Source organism: Marmota marmota, unplaced genomic scaffold (genome assembly GCF_001458135.2).
Source record: "Marmota marmota marmota unplaced genomic scaffold, marMar, whole genome shotgun sequence".
Lineage (NCBI taxonomy): Eukaryota > Metazoa > Chordata > Mammalia > Rodentia > Sciuridae > Marmota > Marmota marmota.
Window position 1 is genome coordinate 21,263,451 of NW_025999990.1, and position 23,225 is coordinate 21,286,675.

General features: G+C 41.8%; 1 protein-coding gene across 4 annotated transcripts in view; it reads left to right on the top strand.

Moving 5' to 3' along the window:
- Nucleotides 1-807: 807 nt before the first annotated feature.
- Nucleotides 808-23,225, top strand: part of Pstpip2 (proline-serine-threonine phosphatase interacting protein 2) — a 66,556-nt gene continuing 44,138 nt past the window's right edge. The window contains exon 1 of one of the 4 annotated variants that reach the window (XM_048806288.1): nt 808-990. In XM_048806288.1, the coding sequence (XP_048662245.1) occupies nt 958-990 (33 nt within the window). In that variant the 5' untranslated portion in view covers nt 808-957. Of the gene's footprint in view, nt 991-1,061; nt 1,524-23,225 lie in introns of those variants that run through there. The other 3 variants (XM_048806286.1, XM_015482416.2, XM_048806287.1) reach the window with 3 other exon arrangements.

A 23,225-nucleotide genomic window follows, 5' to 3' on the forward strand; every position in this document is an offset into this window, starting at 1 on the left:
TATTAACCAGTCACGGTACCCTTGACCTTCTTCTCCCCTCCTTGAGCCTCGCTACTTCTTGCCTGGGGTGACTGATGGTTGTCTTGCCTCGGACCCTCTTAAGAAATAGCAACCGGCAGCGCTAGACCTGGGGTTCCGTATTACTTCAAGGCAGAGACGGATCTTGCTCTGGGGTTACATTTATGAGGGTGGCAGACTGGAGGTAAATAAGGAAGCTCGGGCTCCTACTGCTGGGGTGGGATTGGTGAAGAAGAATCTTGGGTCCTGAGGACCCCAAGGGGGTCAGAGAAGAGCTGAGCTCCTGCTAAGGGACCTAGAGTCAAGGGGAGACTGCAGCAATGACATTTTAGACTAAAACTGTAGGGCCTGACCTGCAGTGGACGCTCCCGGAGTCGCGCACAGGACTCGCCAAAGCGTCTACTTCTTCCGCTAGCTTGTCAGTTCCCAGGCTTTAGGGAGCGAACACAGGGTCCTCACCACCACCCTCTGATCAGGCTGGTTTCGAGGCTCCTTTCTGTGAACCAAAGAGCCTGGATTTCTCCGCGAGGGATTCGGGTGAGGGGTGTCTTGTGGGCAGAAACCGGAGTCGAATTCCGGACCATTTCTTTGCAACCCTCAGAGGCTTACTGAAGAAGGGAGGATTCAGGGCTCTTACTGATGATTGCATGTCGACGAGGCGCTTCAGGTTGGCCTGGATCCGGGCATAGATCGCACCCTTTATCCGGCTAGTGCGTCGGATCCCCCAAATTCCTTGGTGCGCGCTGGCGGGGATGGGTGGAGCGCAGAGGGTGGACTGCGGCCCGCGGAATCGGGCGTGGCTTAGGACCTGGGGGCGGTTTCCCTGCTCTACTGTGGAACTCCGAAGTTGTGCCTGACCGAGGGCTGTGACTGGCAGGCCTCCTGTCGTGTTCCCTCCCGCTGCACCGACTCTCCTCCGCGCCACCTACTCGCGCCAGCATGACGGGCTCACTATTCAAGGCAAACTTTTGGGTAAGTCGGCAGGGCGGACAGCAGGTCCGCCCTTGGCTGAGGACAGGATCGAGGGGCGCGGCCAGCGGGCACCCAGCTCCAGCACCACTCGGTGACTGTGCGTCCTGGAGCTCGGCGGGGCCCAGTCCTGCTGCTCTAGGGCACACGCAGAGCGGACAACGGTCGCTATCCTCTCTCTGCCCCAGGCCTCTACCACCGCGTCCGCAAATCTCGGGAGTCAGTCCCTAGGGTCCACCTTGTACCCCCACGAGTGTGTATTCCAGAGGACAGGCATAGCCAGAGACACCTTGGATCAGGCACCTCTAACCCCACAGATGAAAACTGAGCCGCAAAGGGAGGAGCAACAGGTCTGGGCAGAATCGCCGCGGGCCGCTGAGGCTGAGCCTGAGCAGGTTTGGGAGGACCTGGGGTGGAGGCGCAGTCACCCCCAGGGGCTACCTTTTCCAGGAAACTAAAGCTCAGAGGGTTTTCTTTGCTGGCAGCCTGTTTTCTGACGACCTTCATAGCCCATGGGGCACCCCAGGGAGTCCAAGGTGAGAGAGAACCTAGGAGCTGGTGGAGGCATCTAAGGCCAGCCAGGGCTGGTTCAATTCATAGGTGTCATATCTTCCTGTCCCTTCCCTCTGTCCAGTCCTCTTCCCCTGCCTGTCACTCCCCAGGTATCTCTTAAAGATCCATGCCTCCTAATTCAGATGAAGGACCTCGTCCCTTTAAGAAGGATCAAGTAGCTGCCACACCTGAGAGTTGGCCCACAGCAGCCCAGAGGCCCTGCTTGAGACCCTACTTGACTCCTATCTAGCATCACAATCACTTAGCAGGTCCCTGTCCCCTGGGTTGCTGTGTGGAGAAAGCTGGCTGTCTGTCCTCAGGGGACAAAGTTTAGACCCTATCTTGTAAGGCTGACATTTTTGAGGTCCTGGGTACTGCTCACCAGTAGGATGAAGGGCTGTGGCAGCCTCACAGAGAGGATCAATAACCACACAGCTGGCGCTCACAGGAAGTCTGGGAATTCTTCAAGCACAGTATAGTACTTTTGCATCCCCATGACAGGCACTGTGAAAACAAGCAGGACACACTTGCCTTTCCCCGCTCAAAATGTGATACCCAGTTTTCAGGTCTCAGTGCAAGTGTCCCTTCTGGGAAGCCTTTTTTGACTGCACCCAGTAGACCCTGCTCACGTAGCTCATGTTCTGCAACTTTTTAGCATTTACTAGCTAATGAGTTTGGTGGTCCACAGAACACAGCACTTGTGGTCAGGTACTGTGCCTACTGTCTACACCACTGCCCCTTGCATAGCAGGCACACAGTGGGTCCTCGCCAAGTATTTCTTGAATGAGCAAAATGGGTCTGAATCCAACAGGTATGTGACTTGATGAGAGTTGAAATCTCCATCCTCAGAGGGCCCCTGGCAATTGTAAGCAAGTCCCCCAGCTGTTCCCTATGCATTCTTTGTGGAGTGGTCAGGGAAGGGACAGAATGAGGTCTGGGTTGAGGGAGTTTGGATGATGTTCTCTGGGAGAGACTCTCTGGGCTTCTACTTTCAGAAGTTCCCTGAGATCCCAGGTGACAGTTTGCAGAGACATTTTCCATCTTTAATTTCCTGTGACCATTGATGTCAGATAATAAAAACGATTGCTATTCTTACTACACACAGACTCTGTCAAACACTGCTCTAAATGCTTCCCTCACATTACCCTATGAGGTAGCTTACTTACTACCCAATTTTATAGACGAGGAAACGGAGTGACAGGGAGCTTAAGCAACATTCCCAAGGCCTTAGGGCTGAGAAATAGTGGCTCACAAGTCTGCATGGACTAATTGCTCAGCAAGTGCCTCAAAAAGGGCGGCACAGAACAAGAGTGTCCCAGTGTAGCTGTCTGAATGGCCTCTTGGGCATGCCAGGGGTGGAGGTGAGCCATCCTTTGACTCTTCACACGAGTCTTTCTCCTGCAGCTCCAGCCATGAGTTCCTGCAGGGTAGGAGTGTTCCAGCTAAGCACCAGCATCTACCATAGTTCTGAGCATATGGATACCCAGGGATCAGATGGATAGGACATGGTCAGCCAGGACTAGGGAATAAAGGGGCAGGGAGAAGCTTTGGGAGATCTAAGTGCTTCCTGTCAGTGTTTCTGGTCCAGTTTCCTTGATGGTTCCCATTCCCAGTCCCTTCCTCCTCCACATTGTTAAGATCAGGTGTTCTACTCTCAGGGAGTAAAACAGGCAGGGTGTTGATAGCACCGAGGTGATGGCTATAACATTTGTATTTCAGGGATGAGAGGTGGTGATTGGAATAGGAAGAAAACTTTGGAAACAAATGGATATCAATTTACTAGATTTAACAAATTTCTCTGGATAAGGCACTCTAATATAAGGATAAAACCACTACTTGGTTTTAAGATGGATGTCTTTTAGGATGTAAGGTGGGGAGGGAAGTTTTAGCCTTGAACACCTGATCTTAACAATATGGAGGAGGAAGGGACTGGGAATGGGAACTGACTGGCAAGAGTCAAGGAAACTGGGCCAGAGGCAGAGGGATTTGTTCCAGGGTGGAGACTGTAGGGAGGGGATGGAGGTGGGAGGTGATACTGCAGAGGTCAAAGCTGTAGACCAGAATGAAGGTGAATGAAAGCAGGAGAGGAAAGGAGGGCGGGATCAGGCTGCGTAGAAGGGGAACTGGAAAATGAGGTGGGGGCCCCTGAAATAAGGAAGTTAGTAGCAGGAACTGGTTTGCAGAGACAGAAGGAGGAGGAGGAGGTGGCAGAAATTATATAAACAATATGTAGTCAAGTTTAGCACCTGCAAGGGCAAAGGCCAGCAGAGTGCAAAGCTCCCCTCTGCACCAGTACATGTTCCTGCCCCTCTGCACCATGCCAGGGTTGCTTCTTTGGGGCAATCTTGCTGCAGTGGAAGTTTTCAGGGCATAGGATGGGTACCAGGCAACAGAGTTTTGAATATTTTAATATTTTAATAACTCAGTACAAACGTGGCATTGTGTACCCCTGATATTTGCTGGTTGATATTCTGGGTTTGTGGGGCTGGTGGAGTTAGCTCTTGGAAAGGGTGTCCAGGTGAGAGAATTCATGGAATAGCATGACGTGCAGGAGTGTCATTGGCGGTCAGCAGAAGCTGTGAGACACACTGACTCTTACTAGTTGGGTAATCTTGGGGAGGTTGCTTAAATCCATCAGGCCTATGTTGTCCTATGAATAAAAATGGGTATAATAATAGCGTCTAATCCACAGGACTCTTGTGAGGATTAAACCAGAGGGTTTAGTACAGTGTTTAGGACAGAGCGAGCACTTGTAATTATTAGCTATTGTTATCAACATGGATGACAAAGGAGGTAGGGGACAGTTACTCAAGAAGAAAGAATAAAGAGATAAAGTCCAAAAAAAATATATAAGCACTTTTGGTAAATACCTGTTTTTAGGGAGGGGAGCGAGGGGACAGAGAAAGAGAGACAGGGAGAAGGCCCTGTCTCGCAGGCCCAAGAGAAGAACATTCCAAGGAGTTGAGAAGCCCATGGTAAAATGAAGTACATGTTCCTGAAAAAGTATAAGTCAATGTGTACTTTGCAAATAATCATATTTAAATGCATGATGAAAATGTTAATTTAATGGAAACTTTTGGTGGATAGGTTTCAAAGGGAATTAATCAGCATTCTTTAAAACTGGGATTGGAAAGCTGGGTATGGTTGGTGGTACTTGCCTGTAATCCCAAAGACTCGGAAGGCTGAGGCAGGAGGATTGCAAGTTCGAGGCCAGCCTCAGCAATTTGGCAAGGCCCTAAACAACGTAGTGAGATCCTGTCTCAAAATAAAAAAATAAAATGGGTTGGGGATGTGGCTCAGTGGTTAAGTGCCCCTGGGTTCAATTCCTGGTATAAAAACAAACAAACAAACAAAACTGGGATGGGCCCCAACTTGAGTTTGCCTGATATTAGTGACAGCCTTAGTGTGTTTTCTCTTCCACTCCTCCCTGTACAGACTTTCTTTGTGCCTAGTTGGTTAATTAGTGCTGTGTAATTTATTTTTGTTAACTTTGATGGCTGCTCATTGGAATAAGATAATGACCAAGGATGTGGATGTGGCTTATTATTCGACCATTAAGCCACATCCACAGCTCCAGGAAATGGCCTGGCCACAGTGGAGGAGAAATTCCTGTCTTGGGCAGGATCAGACACAGTGCTCTTCAGATGGGCTGTGCTCAGACACAAGTGTCTTTCCAGTGTAGGCACACACAGGTGACTGTGGAACCTGTTCCAGAAGAGGTAGATTAAAGCAGTGTTCTCCCACCCCAGGGGATTTCCAGGTACCTCACTTGAGCTCCAGGTCATTCCTGTCCCTGGATAGTCTTCCTGATTCGCAAGGCTCTTGTCCATTGCAGCTTCTTAGTCTCGCCTCTTGCACCTGCAGGAGGCAGGGCTTTTCTTTCTACCTGGGGATTGACCTGGGGGAAATCCTGGGGCCATCTGAACTAGCTTATTAACCTATTGTCAACTCAGGGCTGTCCCTCTGCTCCCAAACCTTTGACCAGATTGGGATCTTGTCCTTTGGGGACTTTTCCAGAGCTGGAGCTGATGCTATGACTGGCAGCCCTCTTCTCTATAGGGTGCCAGAAGGTCAGCGTGGGAGCCCCCCACCCTTTTTAATGTGTAGAGAGAATAAAAAAAAAAAAAAACCACTACCACAATAGCCACTCCATGCTGACCACATGCACTACTTTATACAATGTTTAGGTTGTTGCTCTAATTTTTAAAAACTTTGTCTTGGATGTGGTCCCTAGAACACAATGAAGATTATTTTATATTATTTTGCAAAAGGCAAAGTGAAGTCATTGGCAGCCACCCTTCTCCAACTCATTCTTCCCAGAGCAACCAGAGAAAGCTCTCTTTAAAGTAATTGTCAAAATTCTGTATCTTCTTTTACCTGAAAAATTTAACAAATAAGGCATGGGACCTATCTTTTAAGGAAAATAAAAAAAATATCTTACTGAAATACATAAGACAAAATCTGGATAAGTGGAAAAGCACAGAAAGTGTTTGGCTGGTAAAAGTTAACATTTTTTTTAAAGTCACAGTGAAACAAATACATGCTTAAAAAATTCAAATATTTCCAAAGGCTTATAATTTAAAAAACAGTGTTTTCCTGCCCTATGTTTTTTTTTAATCAACATGAGTCTGCAGAAACTCTTGGCTCTTTTTTTCTTTTTTTCATACTACCACTGTATAAAGTATGATTATACTGCTCTTTGTGTGTGTGTGTGTGTGTGTGTGTGTGTGTGTGTTTTACCGGGAATTGAACTTGGGGATGTTCTACCATTGAGCCACATTCCCAGTCCTTGCTAAATTGCTTAGTCTAGCCTCAATCTTGGGATACTCCCAGTTGCCTGAGATGCTGGAATTATATGAACACATCACTGTGCCTGGTTTATACTGCTCTTTCTTTTTTTCTTTTTTTTTTGGTACCAGGCATTGAACTCAGGGGCATTCGACCATTAATCCACATTCACAGCCCTATTTTGTATTTTATTTAGAGACAAGGTCTCACTGAATTGCTTAGCACCTCGCTTTTGCTGAGGCTGGCTTTGAACTTGAGATCCTCCTGACTCTTCCGCCTCCCGAACTGCTGGGATTTTAGGTATGCTCCACCTAGAGAGTTTGAAACATTAACTCTTGATTTACGGCTGTAATACAAGATTTAGTTCTCTCTCTCTCTCTCTTTCTGATACTGGGTATTGGATCTGGGTGTTCTACTACTGAGCTACATCCTCAGCTCTCAGACTCCCAAGTTACTAGGATTACAAGAGCAAGCCACGACACCGGATTTAGCTCTTTTACATCACCATTTCTACTTCCTTATATAACTATACCATCGTTTTTTATTTAGAAAAATTTCAAAGCTACAGAAATCTCAAGGCTATAAAGAATTCACAAATGCCCTTCACTCAGCTTTCTTTTCTTCTTATTTTGGTACCAGGGATTGAACTCAGGGCACTCGACCACTAAGTCACATCACCAGTTATATTTTTATTTTATTTAGAGACAGGGTCTCACTGAGTTGCTTAGCGCCTCGCTTTTGCTGAGGGTGGCTTTGAATTTGCGATACTCCTGCTCAGCCTCCTGAGTCACTGAGATTACAGCCATGCACCACTGCACCCAGCTTCAGCTTTCTTAATGTTCAGCCCCATTTGCTATCTGAATTTCTCCTCTTCTAACTGAATACACATATTTTTTCATCAGACCATTTAAAGTAAATATCACTATGTGTGTGGCATAGGATAGGCAGGAAGATTGCAAGTTCAAGGACAGCCTCCGCAATTTAGCAAGACCCCATCTTCAAACAAAAAATAAAAAGAGCTGGGGGTTCAGCTCAGAGGTAGAATTCTGGGGTTCAATCTCAGTATTGCAAAAAGAAAAAAAAATTTCAGCCTGAGGGTCAGCTTAGTGGTACAAATGAAATAATTTTCTATTCAAGAAGATGATTCTCACATGAAATTTTAAAATAATAAGTTTTTTTTTTGGGGGGGGTATACTAGTGATTGAATCCACCAGGGACACTTTACCATGGAGCTACATCCCCAGCCCTCTTTAATATTGAGATGAATTCTTCTTAAGTTGCTAAAGCTGGCCTCAAACTTGCAATCCTCCGGCCTCAGTCTCCCAAGTTGTTGGGATTATAGGTGTGCATCACTACACCTGATATTAAAATAATAGTTTTTACTAGTCACATAATATTAAGAAAATTAGCTGGGAATGGTAGTGCATGCCTATAATCCCATGGCTCGGGAGGCTGAGGCAGGATCATGAGTTCAAAGCCAGCTTCAGCAATTTAGCAAGGCCTTAAGCAACTCAGTGAGACCCTGTATATAAATAAAATGTAAAAAAAAAAAAAAAAAAAAAAAAGGCCGGGGATGATGTGGTTCATTGATAAAGCATCCTTGGGTTCAATTGCTGGTGTAAAAAAAGAAAAAATTGAGAAAATTAAAAAGATATCATTAGTAATTTGATATTTTTCCCAACATTTTTCTCTGTATTAATATAATCATAGTATATGTATTATTTTGTATTGTGTATTAAAATATCACAACTTTATTTTAAATATTGCTATTTTCCTGACAACTATTTAAAAACATAAGTGACACAACTATTCTCTTTCATATGCAAATATGGCAAAATATGCAATTTCCAAACTTTTCTGTAATCAATAATGTTGTGTTTTATTATTATTAATGTAAGGAATTTAAAATTGAGATTCTTTACATATCTATTTCTGGAATCATGTGACAGAACTTGTCACTGCGCAGCTGTGTTCCTGTCACCTGATTCTCTAATAAATTGCTCTCTCCCTTTCCATGATGATAATTTCAGACTTTTTCCACTCTCATAGGAGTGTCAGTCCTTTCTCTGTTCCTCCCCTCTTTTTGCTCCAAGAACATGTTCCTGGTTATAAAACACAGACACTGTTTTCTCCATCCCCAGGAGATCAGATCCTACCCTATAGGATCTGAATTAGATGTTCAAAAAGACCTCAACTGTGAGGAATAGAAAGCATTTACAAGAGGCCTTTGTCCACACTCTTGCAGATGGCCAGGCCAGGTCTAGTCACTGTGGGCTAATCCTATGGGCTGTCTGTCCCTCGCTCAGGCTTTCTCATCTACCTGTCCTATGGTAGTTAGTATCCATCTGTTTAAGCAGGATTCTCATATGATTCCTGCCCACAGGAGCAGTCAACTTGACTCTGACCAGCCCCACCTCAAGGCCACTGTCTTGGATGGGGTCTCTCCCTGGCTGACATAGGTTGGTATTGCTCTTGCCTGGGCAGTGTAGGTGGCATCTGTGGATGAATAACCTTCATGTTCCCCCATGTGTCCTCAACTCTAAGTCAAAGGGAGCAAATGACTTGGAAGAGTCAAGGCACCTACCTGGAGTAATGTGGCCTCTTGTAGAAATTAAATGACAGGCCCCAGGGCCAAGGGCTCGGCAAGCCAGAGCCTCTCTGTTCTCAAAGGGCCGGGAAAGTCCTGGTGTTAGGGTTTCAGATGGAGAAGCTGGGAGCTTGGAAAGACCAAAGCCCCTGAGAAAGTGAGTGTGCAAAGATTGCATCCATTTAGCAGGGAATTGTGATGGATTCAAAGAGAACAGGATGTGGAGGGAGGGAGAGGCCACCAGGCAAAGGCTGTTTTGGTCCTGGCTAGGTGCCACTTAAGGTCTTCACACTATTCTACTCAGGGAATGTGGATGACCTGTCCAAAGCCACCCTGCCAACCACTTGGAACCTGAGCTTCCTGTTGTGCATCAGGCTAGTGAGATCTGCAAGCCTGGTTCTAGGATGACAGTGCCTCAAACTGATGAAGTGGTCCTTATTGTGCTGAGGAGGTGGCTTTGTGGGTGTGATGCACTAGTATGTCAACAGCATAGGGTCTTTGCAATTAAATTAATTTAAAATTGAAAGAATGAAACTGATGAGTGCAATCACTTAAAATTTAAGGAATTTTTAGAACAAGTGAAATTTTGTCTTAGTTTCTAACAATTATTCTTTAAACCAAGCACCAGGAAAGGTAGTTATAATAATAACTCAAAGAAAGTTATTAAACAATTTGTAAGAAAAAGACCTCATTTTCATTTAAAAAATATGAAGACATAGTGGAATACCATTTGGAAAATACTTAGGGGTTGTAAAACAAATATCAATCATTGTTTTCTCTGTGATTTTAGGCAATTTGAAAAATGTAATTATTTTCTTTTTGCTTATCTGTGCTTTAGATTTTTTCTATAATAAAATAAATATAGCTTTTAAAATGAAGAATTAGAGCTAGAGATGTGCCTCATGGTCCTGGGTTAAATCCCGGTACTCCATGTCCACATCTCTCCACCAAGTTAAAAATATTTTTTCTTAATATATTAAAAATGGAACAGGCACACCTGTTCAGATCATAGAATAAAAGTGTCCAACCCAGTTGGCCATCTGTTCATACCAACGCCAAGAAAATCAGCTAGATTTTTGAAAATCAGCTAATGCAAAAATAAACAAAAAAGAAAAAATAGAAAAAACAACAAAACCCTCATGATGAAAAAAAGTCAAGATTTTAGGCACTTTCTCTTTAGGCACTGGGGACTGCATCCAGCTGGTGACAGGACCAGCCTAATACTTATCCCTGTATTCAGACTCCTCCTTACCACCTTGGCTTTTAAGCAGAGACTTGTCTGTCTAGAAGTGAATGGACAATTTTTTTTTGAGGGGGGAGGCGTATTGGGGAAATGAAGCTAGGAGACCTCTACTACTGAGCCAATGCCCAGTTCTTATCTATTTTTTTATTTTGAAAAAGGGTCTCGTTAATTTGCGATCCTCATGCCTCAACCTCCTGGGTAGTTGGGATTACAGATGTGTGCCACTATAACCAGCTAATTTTTTTTTAAGTGTATAAATGGAAGTTAATCATATATTCTACAACATGTGTTAATTGTAAAAAAATCATACATTCTATAAATTAAAATAATCTTTTAAGTGCTCCCCAAGAAATGTAGTGATGAAATCATGTGCGCATGATTTACCTGTGCAACCGTGATTTACCTTTTTGGGGTACCCTTGTAGAGGTAGAGGTCTCTGCTGAGTGAGGGGAATATAGGGCCAGGAGATACTGGGCTTGGGTCCAAAATATAAGGGAGTGCCAAAAAAGTCTCTCAGTAAATAATTCTTTGGGGGGAGTACCAGCTATTGAACCTGGGCTATTGAACCACTGAGCCACATCCACTGTCCTTTTTATTTTTTGAGACAGGAAGTCGCTGAGGCAGGCCTCAAACATGCAACCCTTCTGCCTTAGCCTCTCCAGTCGCTGGGATCACAGGTGCGAGCTTCTACAACTGGCAAGATAAATAATTCTTTAATGTGTACATAGACATACACACACACACACACACACAAACAAACACACACATTTTTGCAGTGCTGGGGATCAAACCAAGGACCTTGTGCATACAACATCTTCAGCTCATAATGCAATATTTTTGAAAATCAGCTAATGCAAAAATAAACAAAAAAGAAAAAAAAGAAAAAACAACAAAACCCTCATGATGAAAAAAAGTCAAGATTTTAAAGAAAGCATTTGACCCTGTGATTGCTTCCAACAATCAGAACTGCTCATCTGTGCTGCAAAGAGAGAAAGAAAAGGGGCTGTGTGTGTGTTTGGGGCCTCTCCAGAGGCTTCGTAAGCGAGGGTGCACACCTCAAGTTCAGCCAGGTACTTACCAAAACAGAAAGTTGCCCTATAAGGGGAGTGGTGGTGCACCCCTGCAATCCCAGCTACTTGGGAGGCAGCAGGAGGATCAGAACTTTGAGGCCAGCCTCAGCAACTTAGTGAGATTCTGTCTCAAAGTAAATAATTAAAAGGGTGAGGATGTAGTTCAGTGGTAAATTGCTGTGTAAAGATTCTGGGTTTTTCCTTAGAAGGAAGATTATACGTCTGCTTTCTCTACCTCTTTTCTTATGGGTATTTTTTTGGTACTTGGAATTGAACTCAGCAACACTACACCATTGAACCACATCCCCAGCCCTATTTTGTATATTATTTAGAGACAGGGTCTCCCTGGGTTGCTTAGCACCTCACTTTTGCTGAAGCTAAGAGATCCTCCTGCCTTAGCTTCTTGAGCTGCTGGGATTACAGGCATGCACCACTGGTTTTAAAAGTGATCTTTCCAATTCACAAGTGAGGATAAAAATGAATTGTGAAAATACAGAAAACCATGTGATAATAATAATAATAATAATAATAATAATAATAATAATAAACTCAAATGAAAACAGTACTAGGGTTATGTTTTTCACCTAACAAATTTAGGTAGTTTAAAAAAAGTGCCAATGCCTTTCACTGGGTAAGGAACAGGGAAACAGAAAGTAAGTTTTTGCCAGAGGCAAAATAGAGGCAGGGTAAACTGTTGGAGCTGTTTTTGGAAAGGATTTGGCTGTATGTGTTATGAGACTTAACAATCGCAAGTGGTTGCACTGTTACCTCTTTTAGCAATCCAGCCTAAAGAAATATTACAAATATGAAAAGAATTCCAATTTCCTAGAAACAGTTTCATTCATAACAACTAAAAGTTTGGACTAGTCTGGGAAGAGTTGACACTGATTTTACCTATGACAAGAGGTCCAGCTAGAGGCACAGGACCAGATATCACATCCAGGCATGCTAACAATCAGCAGAAGAAAAAAAGAAAGTGTCATAAAGAGCCATTTGCCTGGGGTCCCACCCAGAGGAAGCTTGTCCTAGGGATCTCTTACTCACAACCACCTTCCAATAATGATTTCAAATTTTATTTCCTCTTTTCTTACGAGAGAGCCTATGTTTTACATAACAGACCCTGCGATTCAAATGATCAAAACAAAACAGTTACTTCCATCCCCTGCTTTTCCACCTAGAAATTTCTTTTCGCTAGCCAGGTGCAGTGGTGCACACCTATAATCCCAGCAGCTCAAGAGCCTGAGGCAGGAGGATCATGAGTTCAAAGTCAGACTCAGCAATTTAGTGAGGTCCTGAACAACTCAGCAAGACCCTGTCTCTAAATAAAATATTTTAAAAAGGGCTGGAGGGTGTGGCTCAGTGGTTAAGCACCCTGGGTTCAATCCCTGGTGAAAGTGAAGAAGGAAGGAAGGAAGGAAAGAAGGAAGAAAGGGAGAAAAAAAGAAAGAAAGAGAAAATTCTTGCTCAGGGCTTCCAGAATGTTCCCTTCTATGAGGCCTTGTCTACACCAACCCTGGCAATGCCGGGATCCTCTGTCTCAACAACCCCATCTCTGTACTTCAGCTGTGATACTATTTTCAATGTTATCCTAGAGGGCTCAGTGGCATAAGGCCCCCGGTGGGTCTGGATTTGGCCCTGCTTGGCTCTGCTATTGTTGTTCCATCTTTAGCTGGTAGTGGGTGTAACTTCACTGAGTCTCTGTGTCTGCATTGTAACATTCCAGTAAGCATACCTGTCAGGGTTGGGATGAAAATTCCCGTTTTTAACGAGTGTTTATTAAGTATCTCCTTTATGCTAGTTGCAAAAAGGAGGTGTCCATACCCCAGTATATGGAACTCAGAGTAACCAAATAAATATATCATACAATTAAGGATCTTGGTAATTGATTGCAGTAGAGGAAATATGTATATATAAGCTTCCTATTGCTGCTCTAACAAATTAGGCTAGACTTAGTGGCTTAAAACAACACAAGATTTACTTTACAATTCTATTTTGCTTTGCAGTATTTGAGATTGAAACCAGGGACTCACTTATGCTAGGCTAGTGCTCTACCATTGAGCTACATTCCCAGACCATCTTATAGTTCTTGATGTCAAAAAATCTCTCTGGACTAAAATCAAGGTGTCAGCAGATTGCATTCCTTAGAGAAGGAAAGGTGGAGGGGAGAATTAGTTCCTTGCTTTTTCAAGCTTCTAGAGTTTGCCTGCTTATTTTGGCTTGTGGGTCTCTTTTATCTTCAAAATCAACAATCACATTACTTTGTTTCTCTGGCTATTAAAGACCCATGTGATTTCATTGGGCCCAGTTGGACAATCCAGGATAACCTTCCTCATCTCAAAGTTCATAATTTAATTATAGTTGTAAAATCTCTTTTGCCATGTAAAGTCACATATTAACTAATTCCACAGATTAGTACATTTTGGGGGGTCGTTATCTGCCTACACCATTGGGAGATTGAATGGAGTACTGATATGTATGGGAGACAGATTGGATGTGGGGAACTTCTCCAAGGAGGTGACAGGTGAACTAAGATGTCAAGCCAGCCTTGTGAACTGCTGGGGGGAAATGAAGGGAGAAGGCAAGGCTGGAAAGTTACGTTTGAGGAACAGAAATTACAATGTGACTTCCAAAGGAGGCAGGCCAAATTGCTGAAAATTTGTTTGAGAAAAGTGAATTTGCTGAAATGACCCATTTACTAGAAAACTTGTTTCTAGTAATTAACTAGAAAGTTAAATCATGATTATCTAATTTTAAACAATTTAAAAAATTAATAGGTTTTCTTTTTTCTTTCTTTCTTTTGTACCAGGGATTGAACTGGGGGGTGCTTAACCACTGAGTCACATCCCCAACCTCAGCCTCCCGAGTCACCGGGATTACAGGCGTGCAAGACCATACCCAGCAATAGGTTTTATTATTTAGAGCAGTTTTAGGTTTATGGAAAAATTGAACAGAAGTAAAGATTTCCCGTGTAGATAGGTTTCTCCTACCCTACATCCCTTGTCATTAACAAGTAGCATTAGTGTGGCACGATTGATGTGCTAATTGATATACATTATTATCTAAAGTCCATAGTTTATTTTAGGGTTTGCTTTTTTTTTTTTTTTTTTTGTAGCAGGGATTGAACTCAGGGGCACTTGACCACTGAGCCACATCCCCAGCCCTATTTTGTATTTTACTTAGAGACAGGGTCTCACTGAGTTGCTTAGTGCCTTGCTTTTGCTGAGGCTGGTTTTGAACTCTCCATCCTCCTGCCTCAGCCTCTGGAGCTGCTGGGGTTACAGGTATACACCACTGCACAAGCCAGGGTTCACTTTTTGTTATATATGGTTTTTAACAAATAAATAATAATATATCCACCTTTATTGTACATCCAGAATAGTATCGCTGCCCCCAAATTTCCTGTGTTTCACCTATTCCTCCCTTCTTCCCTTCTTTGAATCCTTAGCAACTGATGATCTTTTTTACTTTTTCTGTAGTTTACCTCTTCCAGAAAATCATACAGTTGGAATCATATAGTTTGTAGCCTTTTCAGATTGGCTTTTTCACCTAGAAATATGGAGTTAAGATTCCCACATCTTTTTGTGGCTTAATAGCTCATTCTTATCACTGAACAATATTCCATTGTACGGATGTACCACCATTTATTTATGTTGTTCGTCTGCTGAGGAATATCTTGTACTCAGCCATAAAGAGAATAAAATTATGGCATTTGCTGGTAAATGGATGAAACTGGAGACTATTGTGCTAAGTGAAATAAAAACCAAAGGCCAAATGTTCTTTCTGATATGTGGATGCTAACACACAATAAGAGGTGGGGGAATAGAAGTTCATTGGATTAGACAAAGGGAAATGAAGGGAAGGGAGGGTAGATGGGAATAGGAAAGAGAGTAGATGAATTGTACATAACTTTTCTATGTTCATATATGAATACACGACCAGTGAAACTCCACATCGTGTACAACCACAAGAATGGGAAGTTATACTCCATGTATGTATAAAATATACTTTACCGTCATGTATAACTAACAAGAAGAAGAACAACAAAAGAACATCTCGGATGCTTCCAAATTTTGGCAATTATGAATAGAGCTGCTATATATAAAATAGAGCAGTTTGTTATGGGCATACATTTTCACTCAATTTAGTTGAGATTTAGTTTCAACAAATCAGCCTAATTGGTCTGGCTCAGTTGAACATCATTGTTACATGGGTGTCACATTTGATATGCATGAGAACTCTGTTGAAAACTCATGCAAGATGTTCATTGGATCTGCAAGTTAGAGAGGGAGCAGAGACATTGGGCTTGGGTGAACGTGTGCTAGAAGAAATCCTATTATTCGAGACATGCTCAAGTTTGAGATTTGAATATACAAAACATTCTCATTCCCATAAATTATGGACCAAAAGTACAGAAAACCCCAAGTACACTGAACTTGAGTTGGACTCAGTGAATAAGAATAAACTAGGCTCTGGGGGTGCGGTTTAGTGATCGAGTACTTGCTTAATGTAACTGAGGTCCCAGGGTCCATCCTCAGAACTGTAACAACAAAGCCCCAAAACAAAATCTAAAGTTTAAGTTCAATTTAAAACTTTGGAAAAAATTCTCTAGAACATCACAAATTGTTGTCAATTTTATAAAGAGTTAGCTGGAAGAAGTAGAAACAAGAGCCACATATTTTGGGGGTGGGAGGAGGCTGGCTGGAGTTCACAGTGAATTACTTGGTGTTGTTTCTCAGAACCAAAGTTAATTAGTCTGATGTGCAATTTGGAGATTATTGCATTTATTTGAATATTACTGGTTGAGTAACACCATTTGCATTTATGTATTTCTGTTCATATTAGGAGTATAAAGACTTTAGTCAAAGTGTAAACTAGGCCTTAGTTTCTTCATTTATAAAAGGTGGAAGTTAATTTTATGGTGAATCTCTAAGATGCCTTCTATCTCTAATATCCTAGCACTTCAAACATGACAGAAAACATTCTAGGTATTCTAAGAATGGTGGAACCAAGAATAAACTAGAGTCTGGAGGTCTAGGAAATGGGATATTCTGATTAAGTAGTTCTGATTAATTTCTGGTTCAAACTTGTTAGAAATCATAAATCTACCTTTGCTTGGAAACATGCAAGTCCAGAGAGCATAAGGGAGGTGCTTTTTTTTTTGTTTTTTTTTAAGGATTCTTCTGATTATGTGTTGAAGTTTCAAGAATAGAAATGGATAAGATGGAAGAAACTGAATAGCAATGAATATGCTGAAGCCAGCTTTTACCTTAGAAAAGAACTCTTTTAGGGCTGGGATTGTGGCTCAGCAGTAGAGCGCTCGCCTAGCATGTGCAAGGCCCTGGGTTTGATCCTCAGCACCACATAAAAAAATAAAATAAAATAAAATTTTTTAAAAAAGGAAATCTTTCCCTTAACATGAAATATTTTATATTAACTCATAATTTCTTAGAATGAAGAGTTAAGCTGAGGTTTCCCACTTACAGCTGTGTAGTGCACCTCAGATATTTCTCCTCCTCCTCCTCCTCCTCCTCCTCCTCCTCCTTCTTCTTCTTTCTTCTTTCTTCTTCTTCTTTTTCGTACTGGGAATTGAATCCAGGGGCACTTAACCACTGAGCCACATCCCCAACCCTTTTTATATTTTCTTTGAGATGGAATCTCACCAAGTTGCTCAGGATCTTGCTAAATTGCTGAGGCTGGTGATCCTCCTGCCTCAGTCTCCAGAGCTGCAGGGATTACAGGCGTGTGACATTGCACCCTGCCCCAGACATGAATTCTTCAGGGATGCAGTAGCTTGTCTTCACAGTTGGTTTCTTCAGACTTCCAGCTTTATGCTCTTTTGATTATTCAGTTCAACCAGATTGTTCAGTTGACAGAAATTAAAGACCCTCAAAATTGTATTATGGTAGGGATGTGGCATGGAGGTATCAGAAGCTGCTTGGAATTTTTGCAGATTGGGTGCAAACTTTGCACTTGGAGTGAGAGGACACATGTCGGCTGGTACAGCATTGTTGGATGTTCCTCTGAGTTTGACCTACTTTGGATTCCTGGCTCCCAATTCTATATTTTCTTTTGAAAGTAGTAACAATACACTGGTTTTCTTTTTGTGGGGGGGAGGCCAGGGAGTGGTACCAGGAACTGGTACCACTCAACCACTGAGCCACATCCCCAGCCTTATTTGGTATTTTATTTAGAGACAGTGTCTCACTGAGTTGCTTAGCGCCTTGCTTTTGTTGAGGGTGGTTTTGAACTTTAGATCCTCCTGCCTCAGCCTCCTGAGTCTCTGAGATCACAGGTGTGCGCCACTGCGCCCGGCACATTGGTTGTTTGATCTGGCTTGCTTCTTGACTTGGTGTCTGGACTGCTGAGGTTAGTGTCTTAGTCTTGTCCCTCGTGGGAACCTAGTTCTTTTTTTGGGAACAGCCGCCTCTCAGTAGTTGCCTGTCTCTGAGGTTCTGGGCAGTGCTGGGCATGTCTGTGGGAGTCAGCAGGGAATCCCATGAGTCATAGGATGTTGAGACACCACTGGTTTTACCCTAGATATGTGTCATCAAGTTCCTCTCAGGCATGTCCTCCAGTTCTTCAACTTGTTTTTTTTTTTTTTTTTTTTGGTACTGGGGATTGAAGCAGAGATGCTCTACCAGCCTTTTTTATTTTTAGACAGGGCCTCACTAAGTTGCTGAGTCTGGCTTTGAACTTGCGATCCTCCTGCTTCAGCCTCCCCAACTGCTGAGATTACAGGCATGTGCCACAACACCTGGCCAATTTGATTTGATTCTTGGAACTGAACTTTCTTTAATGCTTGAGTATTTTTGGGTCAAGTTGGTGATTCTTTGAAAATCAGAAAAATGAATCACCCAAAGCAATCCATTAAAGATACACATGCAGGGACCAAGAAAAATGTGACTTTAGTAATCCATATTCATAGTAATTTTGAAGATGCATCAAATTATGCATAGCTAATCAAGGACAATATGTTGACCATATAGTAATGTTAAATATACCATGTTTTGAAATGTGATTTTCTAAATCATTTATTATATATATCGAAATGCCCATGTTTACAGACTTTATGGCCACATTGCATTTACTCTTTTGTCCTTTGCTTTTCTCATTTAAAAATAAAAACCAGGAATCATTCCATACCACTTGTTAAAGATACTACTAATCCTTTTTTTAATGGGTGCATAGAACTTGATTGTATGGATGTACCATGGTTTATCAATCACATTCCTATGTAGGAGCTTTTAGGTTATTTCTTTTGGCTGGGGATATAGCTTAGTTGGTAGAGAGCTTGTTTTGCATGCACAGGGTCCTGGTTCAATCCCCAGCACCACAGGGATAAAATAGTACCACTAATGAATACCTGATGCACATGTATTTTTGTTTTGCTGGAGATGTATCATCAGGGTAACTTATAGGATGGATCAAAAAGTTAACACATAGGTAGCTTGGTTAGATATTGCTGAGTTTCCTCTCCTAAGTTTGGACTAATTTTCATTCTCATAGGGAATGCATGAGTGAATGTTTCCCACAGCTTTCCCAACACAGTGTTGTCATAGTTGTTAATTTTATTAATCTGATGGGTAAGACATGGCATCTTAGTTAAGCTTCATTTGCATTTTTCTTTGTATGAATGAAGTTGTATATATTTTAATATATTCAAGGAATATACAATAATCTTTTGTTCATACCTTTTGCCCCATTTTAGGTCCTTTTCTGTCAATTTAAAATAATAATAATAATTATTATTATTTTTTGATACGGGGGATTGAATTTAGGGGCACTCGACCACTGAGCCACATCCCCAGCCCTATTTTGTATTTTATTTTAGAGAAAGGGTCTTGCTTAGCTTAATGAGTTGCTTAGTGCCTCATTTTTTGCTAATGCTGGCTTTGAATTTGTGATCCTCCTGCCTTAGCCTCCTGAGCTGCTGGAATTACAGCTGTGTGCCACCATGCCCATCTAAAATATTTTTTTATGTATTTAGAATCTTAGCTCTTTATGATTTTATTGCTAGTATTTTCTCCTACTTTGTTAGTTGTCTTTTTATGCTGTTCATGATTTTTTTTGGCTACTAAAATTTATTTGATATGGTCAAATTTATAAATATTTTCGCTTTTGGAATTTGGATTTAAGTCATGGGTAGAAAGCCTTTTGAACACCCAAATTATAGTCACCTACGTTTACTTCTAGTTCTCTCAAAGTTTCATGTTTTTCACTAGATCTTTGATCTGTTTTGAACTTATTTTTATGTGTGATGTGGAGTTTGGAATTTTTAAAAAATATTTTTTTCAAAATGGCTAACCAGGTACCTTAGCACCATTTAACAGAAAATTCACCTTCACCTTAATGAAATAAGTGATATGAAGTTGCTGTGCTAGGGACTGGGGGCATATGCTCAGTGATAGAGAGCGTGCTATGCAGGCATTATATCCTGGGTTCAATTCTCAGCACCCTCCTCCCATTTTATTTTCAATTTTATAGTATCTTATATCAATCTTTTAATCTCAAGCAGTCCATTTTGGTAAACTATATTTTAATAATTAGAATAAGCAATTTGTTGGGACTCTCCTTTATATCTTCTATGGTTGGAATTATACTTAGATAAATCTCTCTTACTTGAATATGTTATATATTTCTATATTTTCTTCTCATATGTTTGTTATTTCTATCTTTAGATCTTTAATTCACTAGGAAGGGCTGGGGATGTGGCTCAAGCGGTAGCATGCTCGCCTGGCATGCGAGTGGCCTGGGTTCTTCAATCCTCAGCACCACATACAAACAAAGATGTTGTGTCTGCCGAAAACCAAAAAATAAATATTAAAATTCTCTCTCTCTCTCTCTTAAAAAAAGGTTTAATTCACTAGGAATTTATTTTATAATATTATGTTAGGGCTCTATTTTTTTTTTTTTTTTTTTTGAGTACTGGGGATTGAATTCATGGCCACCCAACCACAGAGCTACATCCTCAGCCCTATTTTGTAATTTGAGACAGGGTCTCACTGAGTTGCTTAGCGCCTCCACGTTGCTGAGGTTGGCTTTGAACTTTCGATCTTCCTGCCTCAGCCTCCAGAGCTGCTGGGATTACAGGCATGCACCACCATGTCCAGCTAGGGCTCTATTTTTAGTCTTTGTCACAGTAACAATTATTGAATTAGCCATCCTTTGTTTTCTGATTTCATGTCTCCTTTAAGTGAAGCATAGTGACATATACTTGTAATCCCATCTACTTGGGAGGCTGAAGCAGGAGGATTGTAAATTGGAGACAGCCTTGGTAATTTAGCAAGTCCCTGTTGACACATAAATAAAAAGGGCTGGGCATGTAGCTCAGTAATAGAGTGGCTAAAATGCCAAAAAAGCCTAGCTGGCTTTTTGAATAGTTACCTGTATTGCCTCAACATCCTGTCTCTTGAGTTGCTTGGTCCCTTGTTCAGCAAGCAGTAGGACTTGGGTCCAGTAAAAAATCTTAATAGCTTGTAGCTTAGTAGCTTGTATTATTTTTTATATAATAGGATAAGTCTTCACTCATTATTATTATTGTTGTTGTTTTTTAACATTTTAGGGGCTATTTTCATTCACCTATTTTTCTGGGTGTCTTTATAATGAATGTAAGTTTTAAAAAGAGATAGCATTAAGAAGAGTATGGTGGTGCATGACATAATCCCAGTGACTCAGGAGGCTGAGGCAGGAGAATCACAAGTTCAATGTCAGTCTCAGCAATTTGTCGAGGCCCTAAGCAACTTAGTGAGACCCTGTCTCAAAATAAAAAAGAAGAAGGCTGGGGATGTGGCTCAGTGGTTATGTACCCCCGGGTTTTATTCCTGGTAAAGTCTCACATTTTGAAAAGTATTTTACAGATTTTTCATTGGCATTGTGAATAGGATATTTGAATTTTAATTACATTTTAAAATGGGTACTGGAAAGATATTACTGTTTTTATGTTTAATTCTTTTTCCAGCTTTTTACTTGATAATCTCTGATTTTCTAAGTAGACCTGGCATTGTCCTGGAAAGGCATTTAGAAGACCTCAGAGCTGTGCTGACCATTTTTTCTCTTTGACGTTTCCCTGTGGAGGCTTTGAAGACTGCAGGGGACACTCCCTGTTGCTACTTTGATCTTTAAGTCACTGTTAGGATTCTGCTGCATCTGTCACAGCTTTGGTATAAATGTCAGAAGCAGCTGCTCTGCTTCCACTTGGTGTGGGGCAGGGCACTGGCGGGCTTCCCAACGTCCTTGAAACACCCTGAGTATTATCCATGGCTGCTCCAGTCTTGGTCCCAATGGACTGGAAGCTTAGGCCTTAGGTTCTAGGATTTTGCTGGGAAACTTGGTATACTTTCTTCTCTATTTTACTGTCTTCTGATATCTGTCCATCTAATTTATTTGGTCAGTATTTTTTTTTTTTTTTTTGGGGCTACTTGGGATTGAGCCATCACATCCCAGCTTTGCTTTTTCATTTTTTCGAGACNAAGAGAGAGAGAGAGAGAATTTTAATATTTATTTTTTGGTTTTCGGCAGACACAACATCTTTGTTTGTATGTGGTGCTGAGGATTGAAGAACCCAGGCCACTCGCATGCCAGGCGAGCATGCTACCGCTTGAGCCACACACCCAGCTCTTTTTATTTTTTGAGACAGGGTCTTGCTAAGATGTTTAGGGCCTCCCTAAATCGATACTGGCCTCCAACTCAATCCTTCTACCTCAGCCTCCTGAGTGGCTGGGATTACAAACATATGCCACCATGCCTGGCCCATTGGTATTTTATATTACCAAAATTCCAAATGAGTCATCTTTTTCACATGTAAAACATGGAAATAACTTCTCTCACTTTGTTTATGGAACATGTTGTAGTCCTTGAATGCAAAAGCACAGCACTCTTGTGTACTTTCTCTGCTGGCCTCCCACAACCACAGTCTTTGTAGATAATGGAAACTAATTTACCTACTTCCCTTTCCAGGGAGGCTCTCTGGGCTTCTATGCCCATTTACATGTTTTACTCAAAACTAGAGGTTTTAAAATAAAATGCAAACCAGAGAGTCTTCCCTGGCTTATTTTCCTTTGTACTTTTTTGACATCATTCTCGTCTCCCCATTCTGCTGTGTCCTCTGCTTTCTTCCTGGAAGCTCCCCCAGGCAGGAATCAGGATGGTCTTTCTCAAACTGCATCTCAGTCACTTGGAAGGAATATAAAACAGTGGAGACTCCCATGTGCCACCCCAGGTTCCAAATCAGCAGGTCTGGGCTCAGCCTGAGGGTTCTACATGTTTAAGGAGTTCCCTGAGTGATTCTGGCCTCGTGCATGGTAGGCCAGCACTCTACCATCAGTGAAATCCCAAGCCCCTTGGCCTAGGTGGTCCTTGGAGCCCGTGACTGGAGAGCTTATGTGTAGTGAGCATCCTGATGGGTCTGGGCTTTAGGTGCAGCACAGAACCAAACACGTGGATCCCTGGTAGCAGCACCGGTAGCCATATTGGCTTTGAACTATCATTGTTCTTATTTCTTTTTACACAGATTCATCTTGCCTGTCCTAGAACTTCATGTAAATGGAACTGTGCAGTAAATTCTGTTTGTGTCTAGCATCTTTCGCTCATGGAGAAATGGCTATCTATCCATTCATCAGTTAGACATTTGGGTTGTTTCCAGTTTTTGGCTACTGTGAATACCGTTCTTATGAATATTCTTTCTATTTCTTGATGCATGTTTTCATTTCATGGGTGAATGCTTAGGAGTGGAACTTTGGGTTATAGGGTATGTGCACGTTAGCTTTTTGAGACATTGCCCAAAACTTTTTTTTTTTCAAAACGATTGTACCATTTTATACTCCTATAAGCAGTGCAGGAAACAATTTGGTTGTTCATCATTCTTGATTATACTCAATGTTGACTCTGTTCTTGTGGGCATTAAATTGGATTTCACTATAATGTTGAGGAATTTTTCATGAGCTTTTTGGCGAAAAGGAAAATATATATATATATATATATATATATATATATATATTTT